General features: G+C 40.4%; 1 protein-coding gene across 12 annotated transcripts in view; it reads right to left on the bottom strand.

Moving 5' to 3' along the window:
* DLGAP1 (DLG associated protein 1) overlaps positions 1-24,158 on the bottom strand; it is a 902,804-nt gene that overhangs the window by 50,059 nt on the left and 828,587 nt on the right. For 8 of the 12 annotated variants that reach the window (XM_045459777.1, XM_045459780.1, XM_045459779.1 and 5 more), the window contains 2 exons: positions 17,854-18,227; positions 5,605-5,696 (listed from right to left, as the gene is read on the bottom strand). In XM_045459777.1, the coding sequence (XP_045315733.1) occupies positions 5,605-5,696; positions 17,854-18,227 (466 nt within the window). The remainder of the gene's footprint in view (positions 1-5,604; positions 5,697-17,853; positions 18,228-24,158) is intronic. The other 4 variants (XM_045459781.1, XM_045459784.1, XM_045459783.1 and 1 more) reach the window with 1 other exon arrangement.

The raw sequence follows: 24,158 nt of genomic DNA, 5'->3' as shown, positions 1-24,158 counted from the left end.
GAAATGTTTCAAGTAAAATTTTTAAATTGAGACGATTTTCTCTTATTTTTTAAGGAAAGGTGGTAAAATTGTTTTCTTGAGACTTCAGTCTTCAGAGAGATTCTACCTGGGTACATAATAGAATAGGAAACACTTATATGGTACTTTCTATGTATCAGGTATTTTTCTAAAAGTTTTATATGTATTAAACCACATACCCCAGGATAACCCTCCGAGGTTAACACTATTGTCTACCACTCCTTTGTTCTTAATTAATAAGCTTTGTTTTTTAGAGCAGTTTTAGATTCACAGCAAAACGGAACAGAATGTACAATGATTTCTTATATACCCTCTGCCTCTGCCCCTTCCCCCCCCCCCAGACTCCCCCCCCGCCCCACCCCTCCCGCCTTTGTCAACATCCCCTGCCAGAGTGGTATGTTTGTTATAGTGGTGAACCTATGTTGACACATCAGTACCACCCCAAATTCATAGTTTAGTTGAGAATTCATTCTTGGTGTGGTACATTCTTTGGGTTTCGACAGATGTATAATGACATGTATCCACCATTGTAGTTCTGCTGGCCTAAAAATCCTCTGTGCTCTGCCTATTCATCCCTCCCTCTCTCTTAATCATTGTTACTATCTCAGTAATTTTGCCCTTTCCAGAATGTCTTGTAGTTGGAATCATACAACTGTCTTTAAAAAACAAAACAAAACAAAACTTTTTTAACGTTTATTTATTTTTGAGACACAGAGAGAGAGTGTGTGAGTGGGGAAGGGACACAGAAAGAGGGAGACACAGAATCTGAAGCATTCTCTAGGCTCCAAGCTATAACTACAGAGCCCGACGTGGGGCTTGAACCCACGAACTGTGAGATCATGACCTGAGCCGAAGTCGACTCTTAACCGACTGAGCCACTCAGGCCCCCCAGCTCATTTCTTTTTCAATGCCGAATAAAATTCCATTGTCTGGTTGTACTACAGTCTATTTACTCATTCACTTATTAAAGGACGTCTTGGTTGCTTCCAAATTTTGCAATTATGAATAAAGCTGCTATCAGTATAGTGAGGGTTTTGTGTGAACACAAGTTTTCAACTCCTTTGGGTAAATACCAAGGGATTGTGGGATTGTATGGTAAGAGTATGTTTAGTTTTATAAGAAACTGCCAAACTATTTTCCAAAGTGGTTCTATCATTTTGCATTCCTACCAGCAATGAATGAGACTTAATGTTCCCTTACCAACATTTGGTGTTACCAGTGTTTGGGATTTTGGCCATTTTGATACATGAGTAGTGGTATTTCATTGTTGTTTTAATTTTCAATTCCCTAATGACATATGATGTTGAGCATCTTTTTATATGCTTGCCACTTATGTGTCTTCTTTGGGGAGGTGCCTGTTAAGGTCATCTGCCCATTTGAAAAAAACTGTTTTTTATATTTACTTATTTTTGAGAAAGAGATAGAGCACGAGCTGGGGAGGGACAGAGAGAAGGAGAGAGAGAATCCCAAGCAGGCTCTGCACCACCAGCCCAGAGCCAGACATGGGGCTCCATCTCACTAACTGTGAGATCACGACCCAAGCTGAACTCAGGAGTTAGATGCTTAACTGACTGAACCACCCCGGCGCCCTGGTCTTTTGCCCATTTTTTAAATCAGGTTGTTTGTCTTATTATTGAGTTTTAAGGGTTCTTTGTATATTTTGGATAACAGCTTTCTATTAGATGTGTCTTTTGCAAATATTTTCTCCCAGTTTGTGGCTTGTCTTCTCATTCTCTCAACAGTGTGTGTCAAAGAGCAGAAGCTTCAAATTTGAATGAAGTCTAGAGTTTGCCAATTACTTTTTTTCATGGATTATGTCTATATTTTATATGTTAAACATATTATATACTGTATTCTTACAATAAAGTAAGCTAGAGTGGTGACTGAGTGGTTCAGTCAAACGTACGACTCTTGATTTTGGCTCAGGTCATGATCTCACAGTTTGTGAGTTGGAGCCCCACATGATTCTCTCTCTCTGCCCCTCCTGTGCTCTCTCTCTCTCAAAATAAGTAAAATAAACTTAAAAAAAAAAAAAAAAAAAAGAGTTGTGTGCTCCCAAGTGAGCCAGCCAGGCCCTCCCAAAGAACTTTTTAACTTTCCTCACAAGGCTGGTCTACTGACAACAAATTTTTTCAACTTTTGTCTGAGAAAGCCTTTATTTCTCCTTCACTTTTGAAGGATAATTTTGCAGAGTACAGAATTCTAGGCTGATGGGTTTTTTTTTTCCTTCAAATATTTGATATTCCACTCCATTCTCTTCTTACTTGAATGGTTTCTGAGGAAAAGTTGCATGTCATTGTTATCTTTGTACCCCAATAGGAAATGTGGTAATTTTTTGTTTGTTTGTTTGTTTTGTTTGTTTGTTTTTGTTTCTTTTTGCTTCTTTCAGGACTTTTTCTTCTTTGAATATGATATCTCTAGGTGTAGTGTATTGGGCATGTATCCTACTTGGGCTTTTCTGAGACCTGGATCTAGGTTGGATGTCTGACATTAATTTGGGGAAATTCTCAGTTACTGTTTGTTTAAATGTTGCTTCTTTTCCTTTCTTTCTTTTCCTTCTGGTATTCCCATCATGCATATGTTACCTCTTCTATAATTGTCTCATAGGTTTTAGAAATCCTAATTGTTTTTTTTTGTGTGTGTTATTTTTTTCCAGTTTGCCTCTTTTTGCTTTTCAGTTTGGAAGTTTCTCTTATTATACCCTCAAGCTCAGAGACTCTGCTCAGCTGTGTCTAGTCTATTAATGAGTCCATTAAAGGCAGTCTTCCTGTTACAGTGCTTTTAATCTCTAGCAAATCTTTTTTATTCTTCCTTAGATTTTCCATCTCTTCACTTACATTATCCATCTGTTCTTACATGCTGTCTACTTTTTCCATTAAACCACTTAGCATGTTAATCATAGTTTTAAAAAATTCCTGATCTGATAATTTCAATATATCTGCTGTATTCTGACTCTGGTTCTGATGCTTGTTCAGTCACTCCAAACTGTGCTTGTCACTTTTTAGCATGCCTTGGAAATTATTGTTGAAAAGTAGGCATGGTGTCCGGGGTAAAAGGAACTGTGGTGAAAAGCCCTTTAGCAATGTGATGGTAAGGGGTGGGGGAGGGGAAGCATTCTGACTGACTAGGTCTCAGTCTTTTGGTAAGCCTGCCCCCCTGGGCTGTGGACTTCAACAGTACTTTTCTTCAGTTTCTCTCCACCTTATGTAAGGGAGAATGGCTAGAGGAGTTGGGTACTTCCCTTCCCCCAGGTGGGTTAGACTCTGCGAAGACTTCAGCAGGTTAGGCTCTGGTGAAATAGTTTCTCCTGAGGGCAGATCTCGTTAAGAATAGAATGCTCCGGCATCTTCAAAATGGCTTCTGTTCTTTCTGCCAGAGGAAGCCCCAGGTGATTTTTCTTTGATATTCACTGTGACAACTTGGTAGAGCTCTTGGAGGTAACTTACAAAACTGTGGAGTACCCCCCTTTGCCCCCCATTACTTGTCCCCCTGAAATATTTCACTCCAGACTTGTCCTCACTGAACCTCTAGCAATTTGTCAATACATTTTAGGTGTTCCTACGCTGGCACTGCTTCCCAAGAGGTTTGAGCTTGTGGGTTTCTACTCCAGTATTTTCTATATCTGTATGTCTATGTCTCCAATTTGAGGGGCAGTGGTTTCATCTGTGACCTCACTTCCCTGACTGATTTAAAAAGAACCGTGGCTTTTTCAGTTTGTTCGGCTTTTTACTTATTAGGACAGAGAGATAACTTGTAAATTCCTTGCATGCTGGGCCAGAAACCACGTATAAGGAAACCAAGGCACAAAGCTATTTATATATTTGATTAAGGCCCCCAGCTGATATGTGGTACAGCCAGGATTTGAATCTAGGTAATCTGGCTCAAGAGTCTGTGCTCTTAACCACCATACCATTGAGGAAAACAAGCAAGTTGGGCAAGTGGGCAAAGGATGAATATGTTTTCTTACCATGAGATTGATTGTTCACGTCTCTTAAGCTACATTTTCAAAAAATTTTCCTTAAAGGAAACAAGTGTCAGAGGGTTGACTTGTAGTAGATACAATCAGTAAATATTTTAGAGTGAAAACAAAAAAATCACTGCTAAACTGACCACCTTTGCAGATTACGGTTCAGTCTGCGTCCATCTTTAGGGACAATACACAAATATTACGTATTTAACTTTTTCACTTAGCATTATATCATGGGGATTTCCCCATATTTCGGTATCTTTTTTACAAAGTACATTTAATAGCTGAATGTTCTATGTTGGTGATGTACTAACACTTACAAAAATAATATTCTCTTATTGTATGGCATTTGATAATTATGGTTTTTCTCTTACAATGGTAGATAATGTTCAGCAATTGTTTCCCTTCCTTTGAGTAATTTCATTCAAGATAGCTCCATGAATGTGTTTATTGGGTCAATGGGTACAGATACGTGTATAACTATTGCTGACTTTTGTCATATTGGTTTCTAGAATGGTTGTACCAACTTTCTGGGCTTCCAAAATGGTATAGTGATATAAAATGTTATATATACATATGTTGAAAACCTCTTACATGCAAGGGCAGTGTCAATACAAGAAGGCTCTAAAATGGCACCACTTCCATAAACGGATGCATGACCTTTCTCCAGATACTCAGTTTATATTGCATCTAGCCTGGCATGTAGGAGGCATTTCACAGATAGTTATTGGATGGGTAGATGGATGGATGGATGGATGGATGGAAGACATCCAATTGATTCCTTCCAATCAACATACAGAAAGTTAGTGGCAAAATTGAGATGATACTCTGATTTATAAAGTAGAGCTCTTTCTCCTGCTATTCCTGTGGTTTTACTGCATTCACCAATATATTTTGTATGCTTAGTATGTGCAAAATGCTGTTCTAGAAGCTGGGGTCCTAGTATCAATAAAACATAGCTCCACCCATCGCTTACCTCACAGTTTGATCGAGAAACTCACAGACTTCTCTGGATCAAATTCTCGTTCATAAAATTAATGTAGTGACCTCAGAAGTCCCTTCTAGTTTCTGAAACTCCAAATTTCCCAATTCTAGATATTAAGACTCTAGAGTAAGATTATTTCAAAGAATAATCTAAAAGAACTGGTGGTTCAAGATAATGATAGGTCTTCTCTATTTTCTCTTTCCTTCCTCCTTTCCTAACCTCCTGCCTTCTTGCCTTCCTTCCAACCTTACTTTTTCATCATACAATGCATACTAAACAGCAGATAAAATTGTGAGGAATAACAATTAGGAATGTTAGGAATAAGATAAGTCCTCTTCTCTTAAAAAGTCTACAGTCCAAAGTGGGAAGGTTTTTTGAAGAAGAATAGTTTAGCAACACAACAGTACTACACACAGTGTTCATGTGTATGCGAATGTGATGTGCTTACTCTAATATTCTACCTAAAACTTAAATTGAGTGGTCTCCAGTATTAAAGCAGAGGAGGGAATCTGCTAAATGCTTCCAAAAGTTCATGGAAAATACCACTGAGTCTTGAAGGTTTATCTTGGGGGAAAATACTGGTACCGTACTTGCCAATATCAAGACGAAAGAGAACAAAGGCAAATGGACTCACCACTTCTCTTCTTCTACTTGCACTCCTACGGACTGGAACTTACTGGGTGCTTTATTCTCCCCGGTTTTCTCAGGCTCTTCAGCATCATCCACCTGAAGAAATAATCACATAAGTAGAGGTGCCCCATTTTAGTCATCTTGCTTGAGAAACAAATGTCACATTTTGTCAGAAACATCTGCAGTACTGCTGGAATGTTTTGTGATTTGTAGCCTTTTTATTCAACATTTATATGTTTGATGAGGGCCATCACTACGCTGTTGGCATGTGCTTTGACTCTGCTGATCTTAGTAAAATGAAATTTTGTGTACTCCCCCGATAAATGTCTATGATGGCTCCTAAGATTTGTAAGTGGTGCTTACCCATGAACACTATACTAGAAAGGAATACTTACTTCCTAGAAGCATGTTCTTGGAAGTTTTGAATTTGCAGATAACAAAATACAAAAGAAGAAAGAAATTTCATTTATTGTAGTTAGAATTGTTGATATTGAGAGATTTAGGTATCAACTTTTTAAGATAAACTGTATAGTATCTTCATTTTTTCCCCCTTAAACTAAGAAATTGACTTTCAATAACAAGCCATGATTCCTAAGTAGCTATGTATAGACTACAGCTCACATAGAAAATGTATCTTTATTCATTTATTTATTTGTTTATTTATTTATATGTTTATTTATTTATTTTGACAGAGAGAGAAAGAGAGCATGCTTGAATAAGGGAGGGGAAGAGAGAGAGAGAGAGAGAGAAAGAGAGAGAGAGAGAATCTGAAGCAGGATCCGCCCTGTTGGCACAGAGCCAGATGCAGGGCTGAATCTCATGAACCTTGAGACCATGACTGAAATCGGGAAACCTTAGCTGAAATCAAGACTTGGACACTTAACCAACTGAGCCACCCAGGTGTCTTGAAAATGTGTCTGTATTTAAATGAGAAGCTACATGACAAACCTAAATTTGAAATAAATGTTAGGACTATTCAGAGCAATTAGATTCTTTTCTTCTTTTTTTTCTGTGTATTTAATAGATTTCTTTTTCTAAATATAAAAGTAACTTAATGTAAGTTACATGAAATTAAAATATGTAAATATATAACATAGAAAGGTAAAGCCCCCCAAGAATCACTTTCAAGCCTTTGAAGCATTTTTGTCCATCTATTAATATATGTAATATATATGTAATTGATTACTAATACTAAATATATACAGATGAAGTTACACTATATATATTTTTTCTGCAATTTGCTTTATTCATTAATACTGCTATCCTTTGGGTATTAGATCACGGCAGTAGATACAGCTCTATCTCAAGCCTTTTGTTTGCTACATAAATATTCCCTTTAATGACTACATAAGCAACATGGGCAACATGGGTAATTTTCTCCTTGTTGCTATTATCTAGTATTACAATTAATATTGTACATGTATCAGAACAATTAGAACAATTGTGCAAATGTTTGGGAAAAATCCTTAGAAGTTGAAATGTTAAATAGAAAGGTGGGGAGCATGTTCAACAGTAAGGGATATTAATTGCCAAATTGCTTTTCAAAGCATTTATCATCTTGCCATAATTGGTGTATGGGAATATCCATTTTCCTATACATTCACTAACACTAAATATGGCAAACTTTAAAATTTTTGCTAATATCACAGGTGAAAAATATTTTTTGGCCTCTTGTGCTTCTATCTGTAAATTGCTTATTCATATCCTTTGCTAGTTTTTGTGTCTTTATCCTACTGAGTTCTTTTTTATTTTCTTCAAAAGAATTTTTTTAAATGTTTATTTATTTTTGAGGGAGAGACACATACAAAGTGTGAGCAGAAGGGCAGAGAGACAAGGAGACAGAATCTGAAATGGGCTCCAGGTTCTAAGCTGTCAGCATGGAGCCCGACATGGGGCTTGAACCCACCAAGGGTGAGATCACGGCCTGAGCTGAAGTCCGACGCCGAACCCACTGAGCCACCCAGGGATCCCATTATTTTTAATTTTCTTATTTGTAGAGCCTGTATCTTATGACCATTCATCACTCTTTCTTGGTTATACATACTTTAAATATTTTCTCCCAGTTTATCATTTGTCTTTTATTTGTTTATTTTTAAGATTTTATTTTTAGGTAATGTCTGTATCCAACATAAACTTGAACTCACAACCCAGAGATCAAGAGTCCCATGCTTTACCACTTGAGCCAGCCAGGTACCCCTATTATTTGTCTTTTAAACTTTGCTGTTAATTGTACAGAATCTTAAAATTACTATGTAGTGAGGGGTGACTGGGTGGCTCAGTTGGTTAAGTGTCCGACTTTGGTTCAGGTCAGGATCTCAGAATTTGTGAGTTCACTACTATGTAGTGAAACCTTTTATGGCTTGGAAAAGCCTTCTTTACCCCTGAGCATATTTTTTGTTTTTTAAATTTATTAAAAACATATTTTATTTATTTATTTTTCAGAGAGAGAGAGAGAGAGAGAGAAGAAGAAGGGGCAGAGAGAGGGAGATAGAGAATCTCAAGCACAGTGCTGAGCCCCAATGCTGAGACAAATTCATGAACCGTGAGATCATGACCTGAGCCAAAATAAAGAGGTGGCCATTTAACTGACTGAGCCACCTAGGTGCCCCAAAGAGCACCCCTTTTTAAAATTTATTTATTTATTTTGAGAGAGAGAGAAAGAGAGAGAATGTATGCATGCATGCTCATGAGGGAGAGGCAGAGAGAGATGGTACCCTGAGTGTATTTTTTAAAGTTCTCTTGTATTTACTTTTATGCTTTTATTTTTCCTTTTCATAATTAGTTCTAAAATCCATTTTCCGGAAATGTCCATGTGTAAGAAACAAAGTAGAAATTAAACATTTTCCCCCTATATGGATCATCAATTGATCTGGCTCCTTTTATTTACTAATTCATCTTTCTGATCTGAGATGCCAACTTTATGTTCTACCAAACTTCACCCATATGTTCGCATGTATATAGCCCTGTTTTAGGTCAATTTTATAATAAATCTTGATATTTTCTATGGCATAACTCTTCCTGTAATTCTTTTTTTTAATGTAATTTAAAAAAATTTCTAGGTTATTTTGGGGTATTAACTTTTAAATACATTTAACATCAAATTGTCAAATCCCTTCTCCCAGCTTCTACCCAGTGATAAAAATCACATTGGAGTTTCTTTAAATTTTTGTATACCTTTTTGTTTTGTTTTGTTTTTGGTATGCTTCCTGTCCAGCACAGAGCCCAACATGAGGCTTGAACTCATGACCTGAGATCAAGAGTTGGACACTTAACCAACTGAGCCACCCAGGTACCCCTTTTTTGTATAACTTTTGGGGGAATTGCTGTCTTTACACTATGGGGTATTCTCATGCAGGAATATTGCATAGTTTTCCAATCATTCAGATCTCTTATGTATTATATAAGGGAAGGTTTTAGATTGTTTTCAGGTAAGTGTTATACATTCTTTGTGAAGCTCAATCCTGTTACAGTTTTTGGTACTAATGTGGATGGGCTCATTTTCTGTTTATCAGTGATATATAGAAAATTTACTGATTTCTCTGTATTTATATTGTATTCTTTCACTCTACTGAATTCTACTGATTTTTCCAGTGATTTCCATTAGATTTTCTAAGGGGACATGCATATTATCTGCAAATAAAAGCACTTTTACTCTTTCTTTGGAATGTTTACACCTCATTTCACATTCTTGCTTTGTGTATTGGCTAATAAAGGCAAACAGTGCTGAATAAATACATGAAAACAGGAATCTAGATCTAGTTTCTGAATCTAATTGAAATGTCTTTACCATTTCACCTTTATTTTATTTTTTTAATGTTTTAAAAATTTTTTTGTAATGTTTATTTATATTTGAGAGAGAGAGACAGAGCATGACCAGGGGAGGTGCAGAGAGAGAGGGAGACACAGAATCTGAAGCAGGCTCCAGGCTCCATGCTGAAGCATAGAGCCTGACACGACGCTCGAACCCATGAACGCGAGATCATGATCTGAGCCAAAGTGGTATGCTTAACCAACTAAGCCATCCTGGCACCCCTATTTTTTTTTTAATTTTTAAGTTTATGTATTTATTTTGAGAGAGAGAGAGAGCAAGCAGGGGAGGGGCAGAGAGAGAGAGAGGAAGAGAGAGAGAATCCCAAGCTGTGCGGGGCTGGCAGCACAGAGCCTGACTCTCACAAAACCACAAGATCATGACCTGAGCCAAACTGAGCCACCCAGGCACCCCCAGAATTATGTTTATTTGATAAAATATATCAAGAATCTTGATATTTTTTCTTGTATTATTAAATACTTTATTTTTTAAAAAGTTTGTTTTGAGATAGAGAGAGAGAGAGCATGGGGGAAGGGCAGAGAGGAAGGGAGAGAGATTGAGAATCCTAAGCAGGCCCAGTGCTGTCGGCACAAAGCCCCAGTAGGGGCTCAAAATCCCAAACCGTGAGATCATGACCTGAGCTGAAATCAAGACAGACACTTAACCTAGTGAGATACCCCGGCGCCTCTATTATTAAATACTTTAAATGAAACAAGAATTATTTGCTTCTTGAAGGTTGGGAATTTTCTGTGAATTTATCCTGGTGTGTACCATTTCAGGGAAGTATATTTTTTACTTTATTTGGCAATGTATTCTATGGTTATTTGATTTATTCTTGCTGGTTTTATACTTCCTCTTACATTAGTAATACTAATTTACATGTACGTCTATTTTATTTAGACCTTAAAATTTACCACCCTAAAATTGCCACAAGAATTTTTTTTAATGTTTATTTATTTTTGAGAGAGAGACAGAGAGAGAGAGAGAGCAAGTGAGGAAGGAGCAGAGAGAGAGGGAGACACAGAATCTGAAGCAGGCTTCAGGTTCTTGAGCACAGAGCCCAACACGGGGCTCAAACCTATAAACCGCGAGATTATGACCTGAGCTGAAGTCAGATACTTAACCGACTGAGCCACCCAGGTGCCCCACAAGAATTTTTTATAATTTTTTAAGAACCTTTCTTTTCTTTAAAATAAAAATTTGTTTTTAATGCTTATTTTTGAGAGCGAGAGACACAGAGTGTGAGTGAGGGAGGGACAGAGAGAGAGGGAGACACAGAATCTGAAGCAGGTGCCAGGCTCCTAGCTGTCAGCACAAAGCTGGACGCAGGGCTTGAACCCATGAACCGCAACACTATGACCTGAAACAAAGTTGGACACTTAACCGACTGAGCCACCCAGACACCCCCATAAAAGCTTTCTCATTTCTGGGGCATCTGGATTCTCTCTCTCTCCCTCTCTCTCTGCCCCTCCTCTGCTCATGGGTGTGCTCTTTCTGTCTCCCCAAAATAAATAAACATTATTTATTTATTTAAATTTTTTTGATTATTTATTTATTTTTGAGAGAGAGAAAGACAGAGCGTGAGTAGGGGAGGGGTAGAGGGAAAGAGAGACCCAGAATCTGAAGCAGACTCCAGGCTCTGAGCTGTCAGCACAGAGCCCGACGTGGGGCTCAAACTCATGAACTGCAAGATCATGACCTGAGCAGTGCGTGGAAGTCTGGCACTTAACAGACTGAGCCACCCACATGCCCCTAAATAAACAGTTTTTTAAAAATGGCTTTCTTATTTCTAATATTGTTGAATTTTGTTTTCCCTGTCAGTCAGACTTATTTTTTTTCTCCAAAGAACCGATTTTGTATCAATCTGACTTTAGCTGTTTTGCTGTTGCTCTGTTTTATCTTCCAATGCATTTATCTCTACTTTCATCATTAATAATTCCTTCTAATTTATTGTTCTTTTCTAGTTTTGTGAATTGAATGTTTTGTTTATGTGGCAGTATTGCCTAACTATGAAAGAACTTAGGGCTATGGATTCTGAGATCATAGGTATGGTCACAACCCACGGTGATGATTTATAGGACTCTCATCATTTATTTCACAACAATCTTGAATTTCCTCCTTCATCCAAATGTTATTTAGAATATTTTGTAATAGTTTCAAGTGGTTAGCTTTTGTTATCTTAGTGTTAATTTCTAGTTTTAATACATAACAGTTGGGAACCATGACTGTAATATCTCTTCTATGTGGAATCCATTAAAATTATCTCTGGAATTTTGATTTGAGATACGTCTCCCTAAAAATCTCTTCCTGAATATGCATTCATTCTGATTTCAAGGACTTCAAAATAAAGTTTACAAAGTCTGAATATACTGAGTACATTTAAAGAAAAAACTGGGGCGCCTGGGTGGCTCAGTCGGTTAAGCGTCCGACTTCAGCTCAGGTCACGATCTCACGGTCCGTGAGTTCGAGCCCCATGTCGGGCTCTGGGCTGATGGCTCAGAGCCTGGAGCCTGCTTCCGATTCTGTGTCTCCCTCTCTCTCTGCCCCTCCCCGTTCATGCTCTGTCTCTCTCTGTCTCAAAAATAAATAAAAACGTTAAAAAAAATTAAAAAAATAAATAAGTAAAGAAAGAAAAAACTATTCATGACATTGTTAAAGAATGGCAAGGTACACTTTCTTCAGGGGGACTATTGTGATCGGCTGAGGGACCGCAGCAGGATTTGAAGTGTGGGAGAGAGATAGAGCTTAACTCCAAATGCAACACGAAAAAGTGGGAATCTATAGCAAAGAAGCAGGGTCGGGGGTTCAGTGGTGGAAAATTACAGAGAGAAAACCTCAGGGATGAGAGAAAGCCTCACAGGGACCTTGATAAAGGCAGGCCGGGTTGATCAGACATCACTGGGGGATGACAGAGGATGAAGAACATGATCAGATATCCAGGGGATTCTGGCTAAACCGATTTAGCAGGATTCTCACTGAAACGGGGTGAGAAGATGCAAAGATGGACACAGAAGTACAAAAGTCGAGGCCTAGTCAGGAGAATTCAGAGCAGCCTGACCACAGTCTGGTCAAGGACAGGCTCATTATCCATACTATCTGCACAGCTTTCCTTCATTGGTTTAAGTCCAGTGATTACAAATCAGAAATGATGTGACCTCTTTATTTCTCAAGGCCCTCTTTTAATTAATAGTAACAACTCACTTGGTTTGTATCATTCCGAAGAACTCGGCTTGGCAGTCGGACTCATCTTTTTACATGGGCCATAACACATATCTCTGTATATTTGGACAGGCATTACAGGAAATAAGTAAGTAAATCTTAGGAGCGCCATCTCAGATAACTAAATTTTCATTTATTTTTAACTCAGAAAATGAGAAAACAATCACGTGTTCTGCAATGTGAAGATTAAGCTTCAAGCTCTTTTAGGTTGTTTTACAACGTAAGTTAAATGATCATGGAGGGAAGTCACAACCTAACATCTGGAGGTGGAGGGGTCAAGGTCTAAAGCTACTATGTGAAACTCATCTGGAGCTGAAGATTACTCTCGAGAGACTAAAAGATAGTGTAACCTCCCACTGCTACTGGCTGCCTTTGGGGAAGGGAGTAGGAATCAGAAGTAGAAAGAAGTAGAAAGAAGTACATGGGATGCCTGGGCGGCTCAGTCAGTTAGGCGTCCGACTTCAGCTCAAGTCATGATCTTGCAGTTCGTGGCTTCAGGCCCCACGTCGGGCTCTGTGCTGACAGCTCAGAGCCTGGAGCCTCTTCAGATTCTGTGTCTGATTCTGTCTCTCTGCTTCCCCTGCTTGTGTTCTGTCTCTCTGTCTCTCAACAATAAATAAATGTTAAAAAAATTTTTTTAAAAACAAAAAAAGTACAGAATATTTTGTTCTGTATACTTTCATACTTAATGAATCCCTTTTACAACAACAACACCATATGCATATATTACTTATTTTGTAATTTGAAGGAAAAAAAATTACCCTTAATGTTACCCTTGACTTTTTAGAAGACATACAACTTTGTTCTAAACCTGAAGCAACCAGTTACCCTCTTCCCATCCGCCCACCACTAGACCACCAGAAAAAGCACCGGATAAAGTAGTTGACTTGAGTTTTGGAGCCGTATTATAAAAAAATACATACTTCAAGATATTCTAGAATCATATTTCGTTCCATGAGATGTTCCCACTAGAACAGCATGGGAACCAAGACTACAAATTCACCCTACCCATCTTAAGCTTTTTAATACACTTGCTTATGGTTTATTTATTTATTTATTGGACAAAGTGCCTTTTTCTGGTAACTTACTTATTGTCCAGCAGCTCCAGGCCCATATTCTGTATCCCTCTGCTTTGTGGCACGGGGGCCAGGAATCGGCAACTACATTTCCCAGGCTTCGGTGCTGGCCAGCTTCGAGTTATATTCTAACAATGGAAGGTGGGAGGAGAGAAGGGACTTTCTTCCTATTTCCACCTCCTGTGGGCAGTGCTGCAGCCCGAGTGCACAGCTTTCAGCCACTTTGGCTCACGCACCAGATGCACTGCTCCCTGGCACGTCCCAGCACCAGCTGACCACACCTGCCTCGGTGGTCCGAGGCTGGCTACAGTGGGGACTCTCCCCTGAGCTCCTAAATTCTGGGAACCCCACCTTTCCCTTTTTGCTCCCTGAGTTCTGGTTGGCACTGGTAATTGCTTAGTCCATCCCAGTATTGCTCTTTCAGCCTTTCCAACATTATGTATCAAACTGCCTCTGTTTGATAACTGAGCATGGTTTCTATTTTCCCGAGTGGGATTCTAATGGGTTCCACGTGGCTACGCTCACGTCAATGAAAAATGCTTAGAGTGTCAGCCAAAGTAGGATGCTGCAGCTTTACTGTATGGGGTAATAGCAAAATTACCCAATGGAACTCTTCCTGAAGATGCATGGTAGCTATTTCCCATAAGAACCGTGATCCTCAAGGCAGAAAGAAAGCGAGAAAGAAAGGAGTCAGGGGTCTCAAGGATGGGAATGGAGGGCATGTACGCTGTGCTCCAGCCCCACGCCACCTATCTAAACCCACAGTTGATTTGTATCAAAGTGTTGTCATCTTCCAAGGTTCAGTCACTGTATGTACATTCATCTTTGTGACCTTGACGCCCTTAGATCCCCAAATGGACAAATGTCACCACTCTTACATAGTACCTAGGGTAATCCACTTAAATTTATGAAGCGACTCTCAAAATGTTTAAAGAAATTGCAAAGTAATTACACCTCCATCCTGAAAAAATTAAGGAAGCCCTTGGCAGATGATAACATTTCAGCATATTTGGCTACTTATGGTTTGAAGGGAAGGTAAGGCTAATAATAACAACTGAATCTCATATTTGTTGGGCCCACTACACTTCGAGCCTTACGTATATTATATCAGTCCATTTTTACTATATCCTATAAGGTACCCTGTGGAATAGTGACCGTTACTGCCAATTTCCAGATGAGGAAACTGGAAATATTACGTATTTGGCCTAAACTCACACAGGTTGCAAAGGACATGATTTTAGTATTAACTATTTGTCATGGATTAAATTCAAAATGTTGGGAAAGGTTTGGAAATTCTGACCCTAAAGAAGTAAATGGTGGGAAAGAGTCCAAGATCCTGGTGTTCTACGTTTTGGGGATTAAGATTTAACTTAGAGAAAAGTGTAATGAAATTTGGTGACTATTTTACGCCTTGAATTTGTACTTATTTATTATTCTCCATCAAAGAAGTGGTGTAGCATGGTCACATTAAACATCAAGGTCCAATCTAGGCTCTGTCAACATAGGATGTGTGGCCTTGGGCAAGTCACTCAACCTCTCTGTGTCCTCATGTATACTGTAGAGATGGTAATCCCACTTATGCCCCAGGGTTGTTGTAAGGGTAGATGAGACCACCACGTCAAGTACTTAGTACTTCCATATAATGTCTACAGTAGTGAACAGTGTGAATGGAGGAAAAGGTAGAGCCATTTTTTCACTCACTAGAATATTCAAACATTTAAGAAGCGCGATGGTCTCTAAAACAAAACTCTTCTCCCCAACACTATATGTGGATTTCAGCGTAGTTCTATCTTACTGGGTGAAACTAACAACACAGTATTTGGTGGATTTCATGTGTATGCATGCTTTATTCTGAGTAAGAATTATTTGGAGAAAAGCCTCTTGACCAACGGGCAGACCTGGGAGGTGATTAAGATAGATAGATAGATAGATAGATAGATAGATAGAAGCTTTTAAATAAAATGAACAGTAAGACTGACAAACAACTATCTTTTTTTTTTTTTTTAGGATTTTATTTTTAACTGATCTCCACACCCCACATGGGGTTGGAACTCACGGCTCTGAGATCAAGAGTCATGTGCTCTACCAACTGAGCCAGCCAATAATTGTCTGTAAAATATGCTATTTTTAAGTGCAAAATGGCAAGATATATAATAGCCTGAGGTATATACTAACCTCTGGGTAAAAAAGGGGAACAAATCAAAATATGTATTTGCTTGAATAGGCACAAAATAGGTCTGTATGAGATGCAAATATTGGTTGTATTAATTTCTTCCTGCAAAGAGAACTGATGGGCTATTAAATAAGAATGGGCGTTGGGTGGGGAGTGCCTGCGTGGCTCAGTCAGTTAAGTGTCTGATTCTAGAGTTCGGCTCCAGTCATGATCTCACGGTCATGGGATTGAGCCCCGTGTCCGGCTCCGCACTGAGTGTGGAGCCCACTTAGGATTCTCTCTCTCTCTCTCTCTCTGCCCCTCCCTGTTTGCATGCTCTCTCTCCCTCTCTCTCAAAAAATAAATGTTAAAAAAATAAGAATGGCAGGGAGACTAGTCACTGAATGCCTTTTTATAACCTTTGAATTTTGAGCCAGAGGAATATATAATCGATTGAGAAATGATGTAAAATACAGAAGAAACTGAACATCAAGGAAGTAGAAGAAAACTAACATGACTGGGTGCCAGTTATGTGCCAGATAAGGAAGGTGAAGTTTTCTTTTATCCTGGGTAAAATATACTCTAAATGAATCCTTCTTCTTAACCCCTTCTCAGTGTGCAGTGCTCACAGCATTAAGTACATTCCCGTTGTTGTGCGACCATCACCATCATCCACGTCCAGACTTCTTCCATCGTCCCAAATGGAAATTCTGGACCCCCCGGGGAGCTGAAATTTGTAAACTCAGTCCCCAAAATAATCCTGTGGGGGACAGTTAAGGAAACAGGCTCAGGAAGATCACGTCATGCGCCTGGGACAACACGGAATGCCGGCCTCTGCTCTTCCCTACTCCTTCAAAGCTTCTGGGCAGAGGTAGAGCAGGTAGTTCCTGGGGGGAGGCAGGGGCAGGCACGGGGGTGGAGGCTGGCTTTGGGCATGTGCCTCCCGCCGTGTCGCCTAGTATCATGCACCGATGCCACAAGTTCTTTTAGGAAACTCGACAATGTGCACTATGGTAAACTGTAGGTTATATATATATATATAAAAAAGCATTTGACTCATTGCTGCTAGACAAATATTGCCCTTTAGAAGTGCACTCTGCAGAATGCACTGTGAAAATAAATCATCGTGAAAACCTACCCCACGCCTGGCTGTTAGATGTGCCTTAGAGTTGGTTCATTGTGAATAGATTTATTGGCCACCACGTCAGGAAGTTATTATTCAAAGGGCACCTGCATGATATGGCACAACAAAAAAGGGAGAAAAGAATGACTCTTCTCCATTGAAAGAAGGAAATTTCTAGCTGGGTAAGCCAAGCTGAACAGATGTGAAAAACAAGGGTCGGCTTGATCTTATCTCTGAGCAGCAGAAAACTCTGGGTTGAACTGAGAAGCCTGCTGAATTATCTACCATTTTTTGAAATGCATGATTAAATAACCAACAATTATGCTGAGACTAATGCACATTCTTTGCTCATGATGCTGTGGTGTGAGTGATCGCTTTCTACATGACCAGTCACTTTGGTCTTCCTCTCCCTCACTCCCACATGTATGAGAAGTGATTCACATTTTTGTTCTCATGTGGTTCCTCAACAGTGCTGAACATACTGTAACACAAACCCATAACCTGGGTCATTCTTGGATGTCCACTCCTTTTTTGAGAATCAAAACGTGCATTGGGAATTGAGGGCACTTTGTGTTTGATTGTGTTTGTTTAATTATCCTAATGCTTTGAGTCACACATTCAATTTAGAGAACAAAAAATAATCTAACTTAGAGAACAAAAATAATCTAATAACGCCCACAGACAAAATATCTTCATGATTTTTAAATTCACATTTAACAATGTAGGAGTTCCAGAGCCAATCATTTGAAACTCTGGTCCCGCACGTGGCTCTGTCGTCCAAAAGGGGCAGACGGCACATCTTCTGGAAGAACAATAGTGTTACATTTCTTGAATTTTGGGTCCCTATTTCAAAGGACAGAAAGGGAGGCTGTTACCTGTATCCCAATGGAAAGGCATCGATTTTTCTTAAAGTGATCCTTCTTCCTGTCCTCTGTGGTGACAGTGGCTATGGTGGTCGTGGTAGTGACAGTGGCAGGGTTGTTGCTCATGTGTTGACTTGCAGGGCCGTGGATCTGGGCATTTGCAGCTTCGATGGCGGCTGTCAGAGCCTTCATACTGTCCAGGCTCTCCGTGGAGTTGCTCAGTCCAGACTGGCTGATAATATCTCCTCGCTGGCCCTGTCCATCCATGTAGGCATCCTGGGCAGACTCTGTGCTACTCTGGGCTGTGATAGAAATGAAAGGTTTCGTGGTAGTTCTGGGTGGGACTGGAGGTGGTGTCTTCTTATATGTTGTAATGCAAGATGACACTGGAAGACAGTGAAAACAAAGACACTGTGATTTCTGTGTGGGTTTTAATTTCTGTATTGTAACTAACATCCACTGAGAATCAGGGCACATGAAACACACGAAGACATTGAACATGAAAACAAGTCCATTGATCGAGTAAGTGAGATCCCTGCTTAGAGGGGATATTTGGGCCTCCTATGAGGTGACATACCCAGAAGACTGAGGGGGAAAAAGACTGAAAAACACCAACCTCTGAAATGGAAGTTTCTGAAATGGAAATTAAATGAATCAACATAAAATAGCCATCTGTAGAAATCTTCGCAGGCGACAGTACACCCAGAGAGATAATGCATGTGTAGATAAACCCAGGGTAGTGTCTGCCTTCTCAGGAATATATTAAATACAGCTAATGTTAAACAAGGTAACTCATTGGAGAAGATTGCGGTATTTGATAATAAACATTGAAAAAGGAAGGAGGAAAGCAAAGAGTTGTGAGCAAGTGTGATCTAATCCTAACAACAGTGGGAAGCACGGGGCGGGGGGGTGGGGGGGGTGGGGGGAGCTGTTGGGGGTGGCTGACTCAGCTGTCTCAGCTTCCTGGAGCTCTGGTTTACTGGCACTTGGTTTCTTCCTTTCTTTCTCCCTCCCTTCTGTCTCTCCCTCTTTTCCTTCCTGTCTTTGTCTCTTTTCTCCCTCCAGCCCTCTTCTTTCTCCTTCCCTTCCTTCCTTCCTTCCTTCCTCTGGATAGATGCTCGCTATAGAAACTACTCTTCTGAATTTTTTTGTTGTTGTTTTTGAGCAGAACCATCTTCTAAGAGGGAATACACTGCACAAAAGTCTCCTATTATAGTCTCCCTTGTTTCCAAATCTGTGTTGGGGGGTGAAGTGTGTGGGTAGCTTATAGGAGACTAGTCCCTAAAATTCTGTCCTTCAAGGCAACTTAACCAACTTAGGGGCCTGTGTCTGTGCAGAAAAGTGTCCTTTCTGGACTTGTGCAGTTTAGTTGAGGTCCCTCCTGAGGCTCTGGCTAAAGTGGCCTCTGGTCTTCTCTCCAACTCCCTGATTATAGCTCTGAGGTTATGTGAAGAAGCCTTACACACTGGTTTTCAGCCTTGTATTTGGGGAGCATGATGTACAAAATACAGATCAAAAAGAATGTTAAAGTTTTCAAGTGAATTCCCTGCCAGAAAAGAACAATTCCTTAACCGACTTTCTAAAGACTTTTGTTAAGTCATCTTTAAGAATGATTCAAGTTGGGGCGCCTGGGTGGCTCAGTTGGTTAAGCAACCCACTCTTCTTGGCTCAAGTTATGATCTCTCGGTTAGCAAGATGGAGCCATGCATGGGGCTCTACACTGATAGCAGGAAGCCTGCTTAGGATTCTCTCTCTCTCTCTCTCTCTCTCTCTCTCTCTCTCTCAAAAAAAAAAAAAAAGCTTTGAAAGATAAAAAATAATTTAAAAAAATGATTCCAACTATTGCGTTCTCATCACTTTCCCGGCGATGCATTTTCCAATCACAGTCAGTCTTACGCCAGATCAGCTACTCCCGACCATACAATCCCAGCTCTGGTTTGAGCCACCACTTTGGCCACTCACTAAATGAAATACTTGCTTTAATAGGATGTTTCCTGAAGCCACTCAAAGGAAGCATCCTATAAGGAACAACAAACAGAAGGATCCTATGATGCTGTGCTGCTGCCCTGTGATTCGGAGTAATTTCCTTAGTTGTGAAAGAGAGAAGGACAAAACTATTTTGCTATTTCCTAGGAATTACCTGATGCAACATGACAATATCATATATGCTCTGGAAGTGGGGGTAATGTCAACAATATAAACGTAGCCACCACTCAGTGACCCAGGATGCATGATTGCCAGTGGCTCACGCGGGGAAAGTCTTCCGCCTAAGCTTAGTGCATGAGCGATACATCCTTTAGTTTGAACAGAACTCAGCAATTCCCAGCCCAAGGTCCACAGCTTTTAGCTCAGGCGCTGAAGAGGTAATGCGACCAGTGGAGGCTCCCAGCGCCCGCCTGCAAGGGGCGGAGCCAGGAGCAGAGGCTGGTCTCAGGTTCTCCCACTGGGCTCCCGTGGAGCCTGGGGCTAAGTGTGAGAACGCGTGCATTGCTGATTTTTCACCTTGCCCAATTTAGTGTCGTGCCCTGCCCCCACCGTGGAGCTACCTCTTGTTTCCCAGGAAAGTTTGAAGGGATAACCCCTCTCGGTGATGCTGAGTCTCAGTTATTCATTGGAAGACAAGAGGGGGTTGATGACCATAAGGAGGATAAAATCAATCTGTCTGTTCGAATCTAGTGAAACCAGATCCTTTTATTACTTCTCCTAAGACAAGTTTTTACAGTGTGAACTCATTATTTTGTTGAAATAATGAGCAGTGTTGTATCTTGCTCAGGACATGGGGCCCGCTCGTATTCCATATGGGTTGTTTACAGCTTGTTGTTGGCCAGCCTGCATCCTCTTTCAGTGTGGGTAATCAAAACTGCACGAGGTAGCCAACTAGAGTATTCTTTCATTTGCTGTGATTTACCGGAGACATCTTGCCATGATGTGATAAGTGTGATATGGGGAATATAGAAAGGAGGGTGTCACATTATTTCCAGTGTAGTGACAGGGTTTGGGGACACTCCCCAGGGCCAACTGCAATTTGGTGCCATCTGGTGGCTGTTGTCAGCTCCCCTTCCAGGTCAATAGGGTTCACTGAGTATTTTGATCAATGGGGACCTTCAGGATGGTAGCAGCAATGCTAGAAATCCACTAGGGTTAGATTGAACAGGGACAATCCTGGGGACATGGCTTTCACAACAGGCTGGCCAAGCCCCAATGCCCAAGGAGATAAGATGTGAGATTGCTCCACCTCCAATAAGGGGCTGAACAGAGGACGGGAATCATTTTGCTACGCGTTATATTCGAGGGGCTTCAGTTTGAGATTTCACTGCAGTGTGGAGCTTGGCACAATTCCGCTAGAGTTATCAGCGTTATACTCCAAGAAGCACCATCTATCAATTATCAAATGGAAATTGAAAAGGAATGCCCATGTCTGCCGGAGAAGACAGGAGATCCAAGATACAACTCACACTTCCCACCACCTCCTTTCTTCTCATGCCTCAATTCGCTTGCATTCGAGACTGCTCCAGAAACTCATACAACCAAATCTCCAATTTTTCCTGGTTATCACTCTTTCATGGTTTTACAGGCTGGGCTCTAAATTCTGTCTTCTCTCCTGAGATTATTTTTTCCCCTAATTCTACCCTCACGATTCAGCACCACAAATTTTAATGTTTAGTTATTTTTGAGAGAAAGAGAGGGAGCGCGCCAGCAGGGGAGGGGCAGAGAGAGAGGAAGACTGAAGCCGGCTCCAGGCTCCGAGCTGTCAGTACAGAGCCTGACGCTGGGCTCGAGCCCACACACTCTGAGATCCTAACCTGAGCTGAAGTCTGACGCTCAACCCACTGAGCCACCCAGGCGCCCCCACCATGAATAATTTAGAATCCACTGGAGTCTGAGTGCCAGGAGGGGTGCGGTAGAGTGAGGTTCTAGAAGGTGAAACACAGGTAAATAAATCTCGTTTGGTCAAGACAGAGAAAATGAGTGGCTTATATACCATAAGTGAAACCCTTCTCTTGTTTGAGAGCAACATTCTCAAAACCATGATTTAAAAAGGCAAGTACTCCTTTTATTCAGTGGGAACTTGAAAAAGAAATGATACTATATTTTAACCATCATTATTGTTGCTTTCCTTTGCCTGACAGGTTTATTTGTTCATTTCAAATAAAATGATTTTTTCCCCTTATTTAGATTCTGATGATTTATTACCCCAGCTCAAAGTTGGTGAAAGGACTCCCATATACAAGAGTCAGCAAGAGAGAAGCTACAGATTTTGATGCCATACTTGCATTCAGAGGATACTGCGGAGAATAGAGACCAGAGACTGGTTTTTACATTGAATTAAGAAAGTAGTGGAGGAGGATGAAGAGTCAGAGGAGAGGGAGGAGGAGGGGGAGGAGTAGGGGGAGGAGGAGGAGAAGAAGGAGGGGGGTGGGGAAGCCAGAGGAGGAAAAGGAGAAAGAGAAGTAAAAAAAAAAAAGAGAGAGAGAGAGATTGAAAACAAATCTCTATCCTATCTCAGCTTCCACCTGACTCTTCAATATTGTCTCCATTTGCATGGAAAGATAATGCTAGTGTTAAAAGCCTCGGGAAGGCCTGTGCCAATAATTATTTTTTTCTGTAGTAGTGAGAGTTTTCTGAACAAAATATCTAGACGTTCTTATCGCTCTGGTTAACCTATGTGATCAAGAACACACGCGTGTCAAGTGGCCACAAAGCAGATGTAGGATCAGACCATGTTTTGTATCTTCTTAATAATACAGTCTGACTGGCTAAGCTAATGGGTCACATACTATAAAGCTGCATTGAGGAATTATTTAGCACTTTCTGGTTACTGAATTTTAGAAACTTTTTTTTTTTTTAGTGTTTATTTTATTTTTGAGACAGAGAGAGACACAACATGAGCGGGGAAGGAGCAGAGAGAGAGACACAGAATCCGAAGCAGGCTCCAGGCTCTGAGCTGTCAGCACAGCACCTGACGCGGGGCTTGAACTCACGAACCCATGAGATCAAGACCTGAGCTGAAGTCAGATGCTTAACCGACTGAGCCACCCAGGCGCCCCTAGAAACTCTTTCAAATATAACAACAAGCCCATAAGAACTACAGATAAAACCACAAAAGGACAACAAAAGAATTCCAAAATATACATGTACATAAAGTTGTACACTAGTCAAAAGATACCTTTATTTAATGTTTATATATTTTTGAGAGAGAGAGAGACAGAGAGAGAGCGAGCAACTGGGGGAAAGGCAGACAGAGAGGTTGACACAAAATCCGAAGCAAGCTCCAGGCTCTGAGCTGTCAATACAGAGCCCAACGCAGGGCTCAAACTCACGAACCATGAGATCATGATCTGAGTGGAAGTCTGACGCCATACCAACTGAGCCACCTGGGCACCCCAAGATATCTTGTTGATGTAAACAAGTCATTCTAAGATATTATTAACCACAAAGCTAGCTGTGATTTGATCTGCCTTTAGTGGTGGCAGACTTCTACACCGAAGTCATGGTCAAAGCAATCTTGGATTTGCTGAGTTGTATCAGATGGTCTGCTCTTACTGAGCTGAAGGCCACCAAAGAGAGAAGGCCTGCCTCAACTTACTTTCTGGTTTCTGTTGAGGGCAAAGGTTTTCTGATTTGGGTGATTTGGTCCAGCCAACCACAGTTTAACAAGCCCTCAAAAGGAGATTTAAAAAAAATCAAACGGGTTTAACAGTGGGGTGCTGGACCTGGCTCTTACCAGCTTGATAGTTAATTGTGCATGTCTCTTCCCAAGTCTGTATGTAGTGATATTTCATTGATAGCTTGAAACCGACCTTGGTGTGAATGTTTACACAATGGAAATTAGGAAATACTACCCCTGCCTTAGAGAGACAGTTATTAAGCATTTCCAGCACACCTGTGTGCATAGAGGGGCACTATTCGAAGTGTGGTCCACAGACAGGTATCGATTCACAAACTATTTGGTGACTGGATGGTGAGATGTGCCATGAAAATCAAAGAATAGCTTTTAGAAACTTGTACAGCAATTCTAAGGACTATCTCATTGGTTGAATCTAACAAAAAGAAGATGGGTGCCCCGTTTTTTAAATCTCCTTTTTCTAGTGATTCATTTTATTGCATTTTTACCAAAATATTGATCTGCAATGGATCAGACATCAAACAAACAAACAAACAAACAAATCCATCACTAGAGATAGTTTGAGAAGCACTGACAGGAAACATTTGCACATCCAGTGGACAGGGCAGAGGTGGTGTGTAAGGATTAAGAACGTATTAGGGAAATAACTTGAAACTACAGGTTATTTTAGAAAGCAGAATGACGTGAAGAG

This window comes from Leopardus geoffroyi, chromosome D3 (assembly GCF_018350155.1).
Source record: "Leopardus geoffroyi isolate Oge1 chromosome D3, O.geoffroyi_Oge1_pat1.0, whole genome shotgun sequence".
In the NCBI taxonomy this organism is placed as follows: Eukaryota; Metazoa; Chordata; class Mammalia; order Carnivora; family Felidae; genus Leopardus; species Leopardus geoffroyi.
Note: the sequence above shows the minus strand (reverse complement) of the source record. Positions and strands in the feature narration are given on the sequence as shown.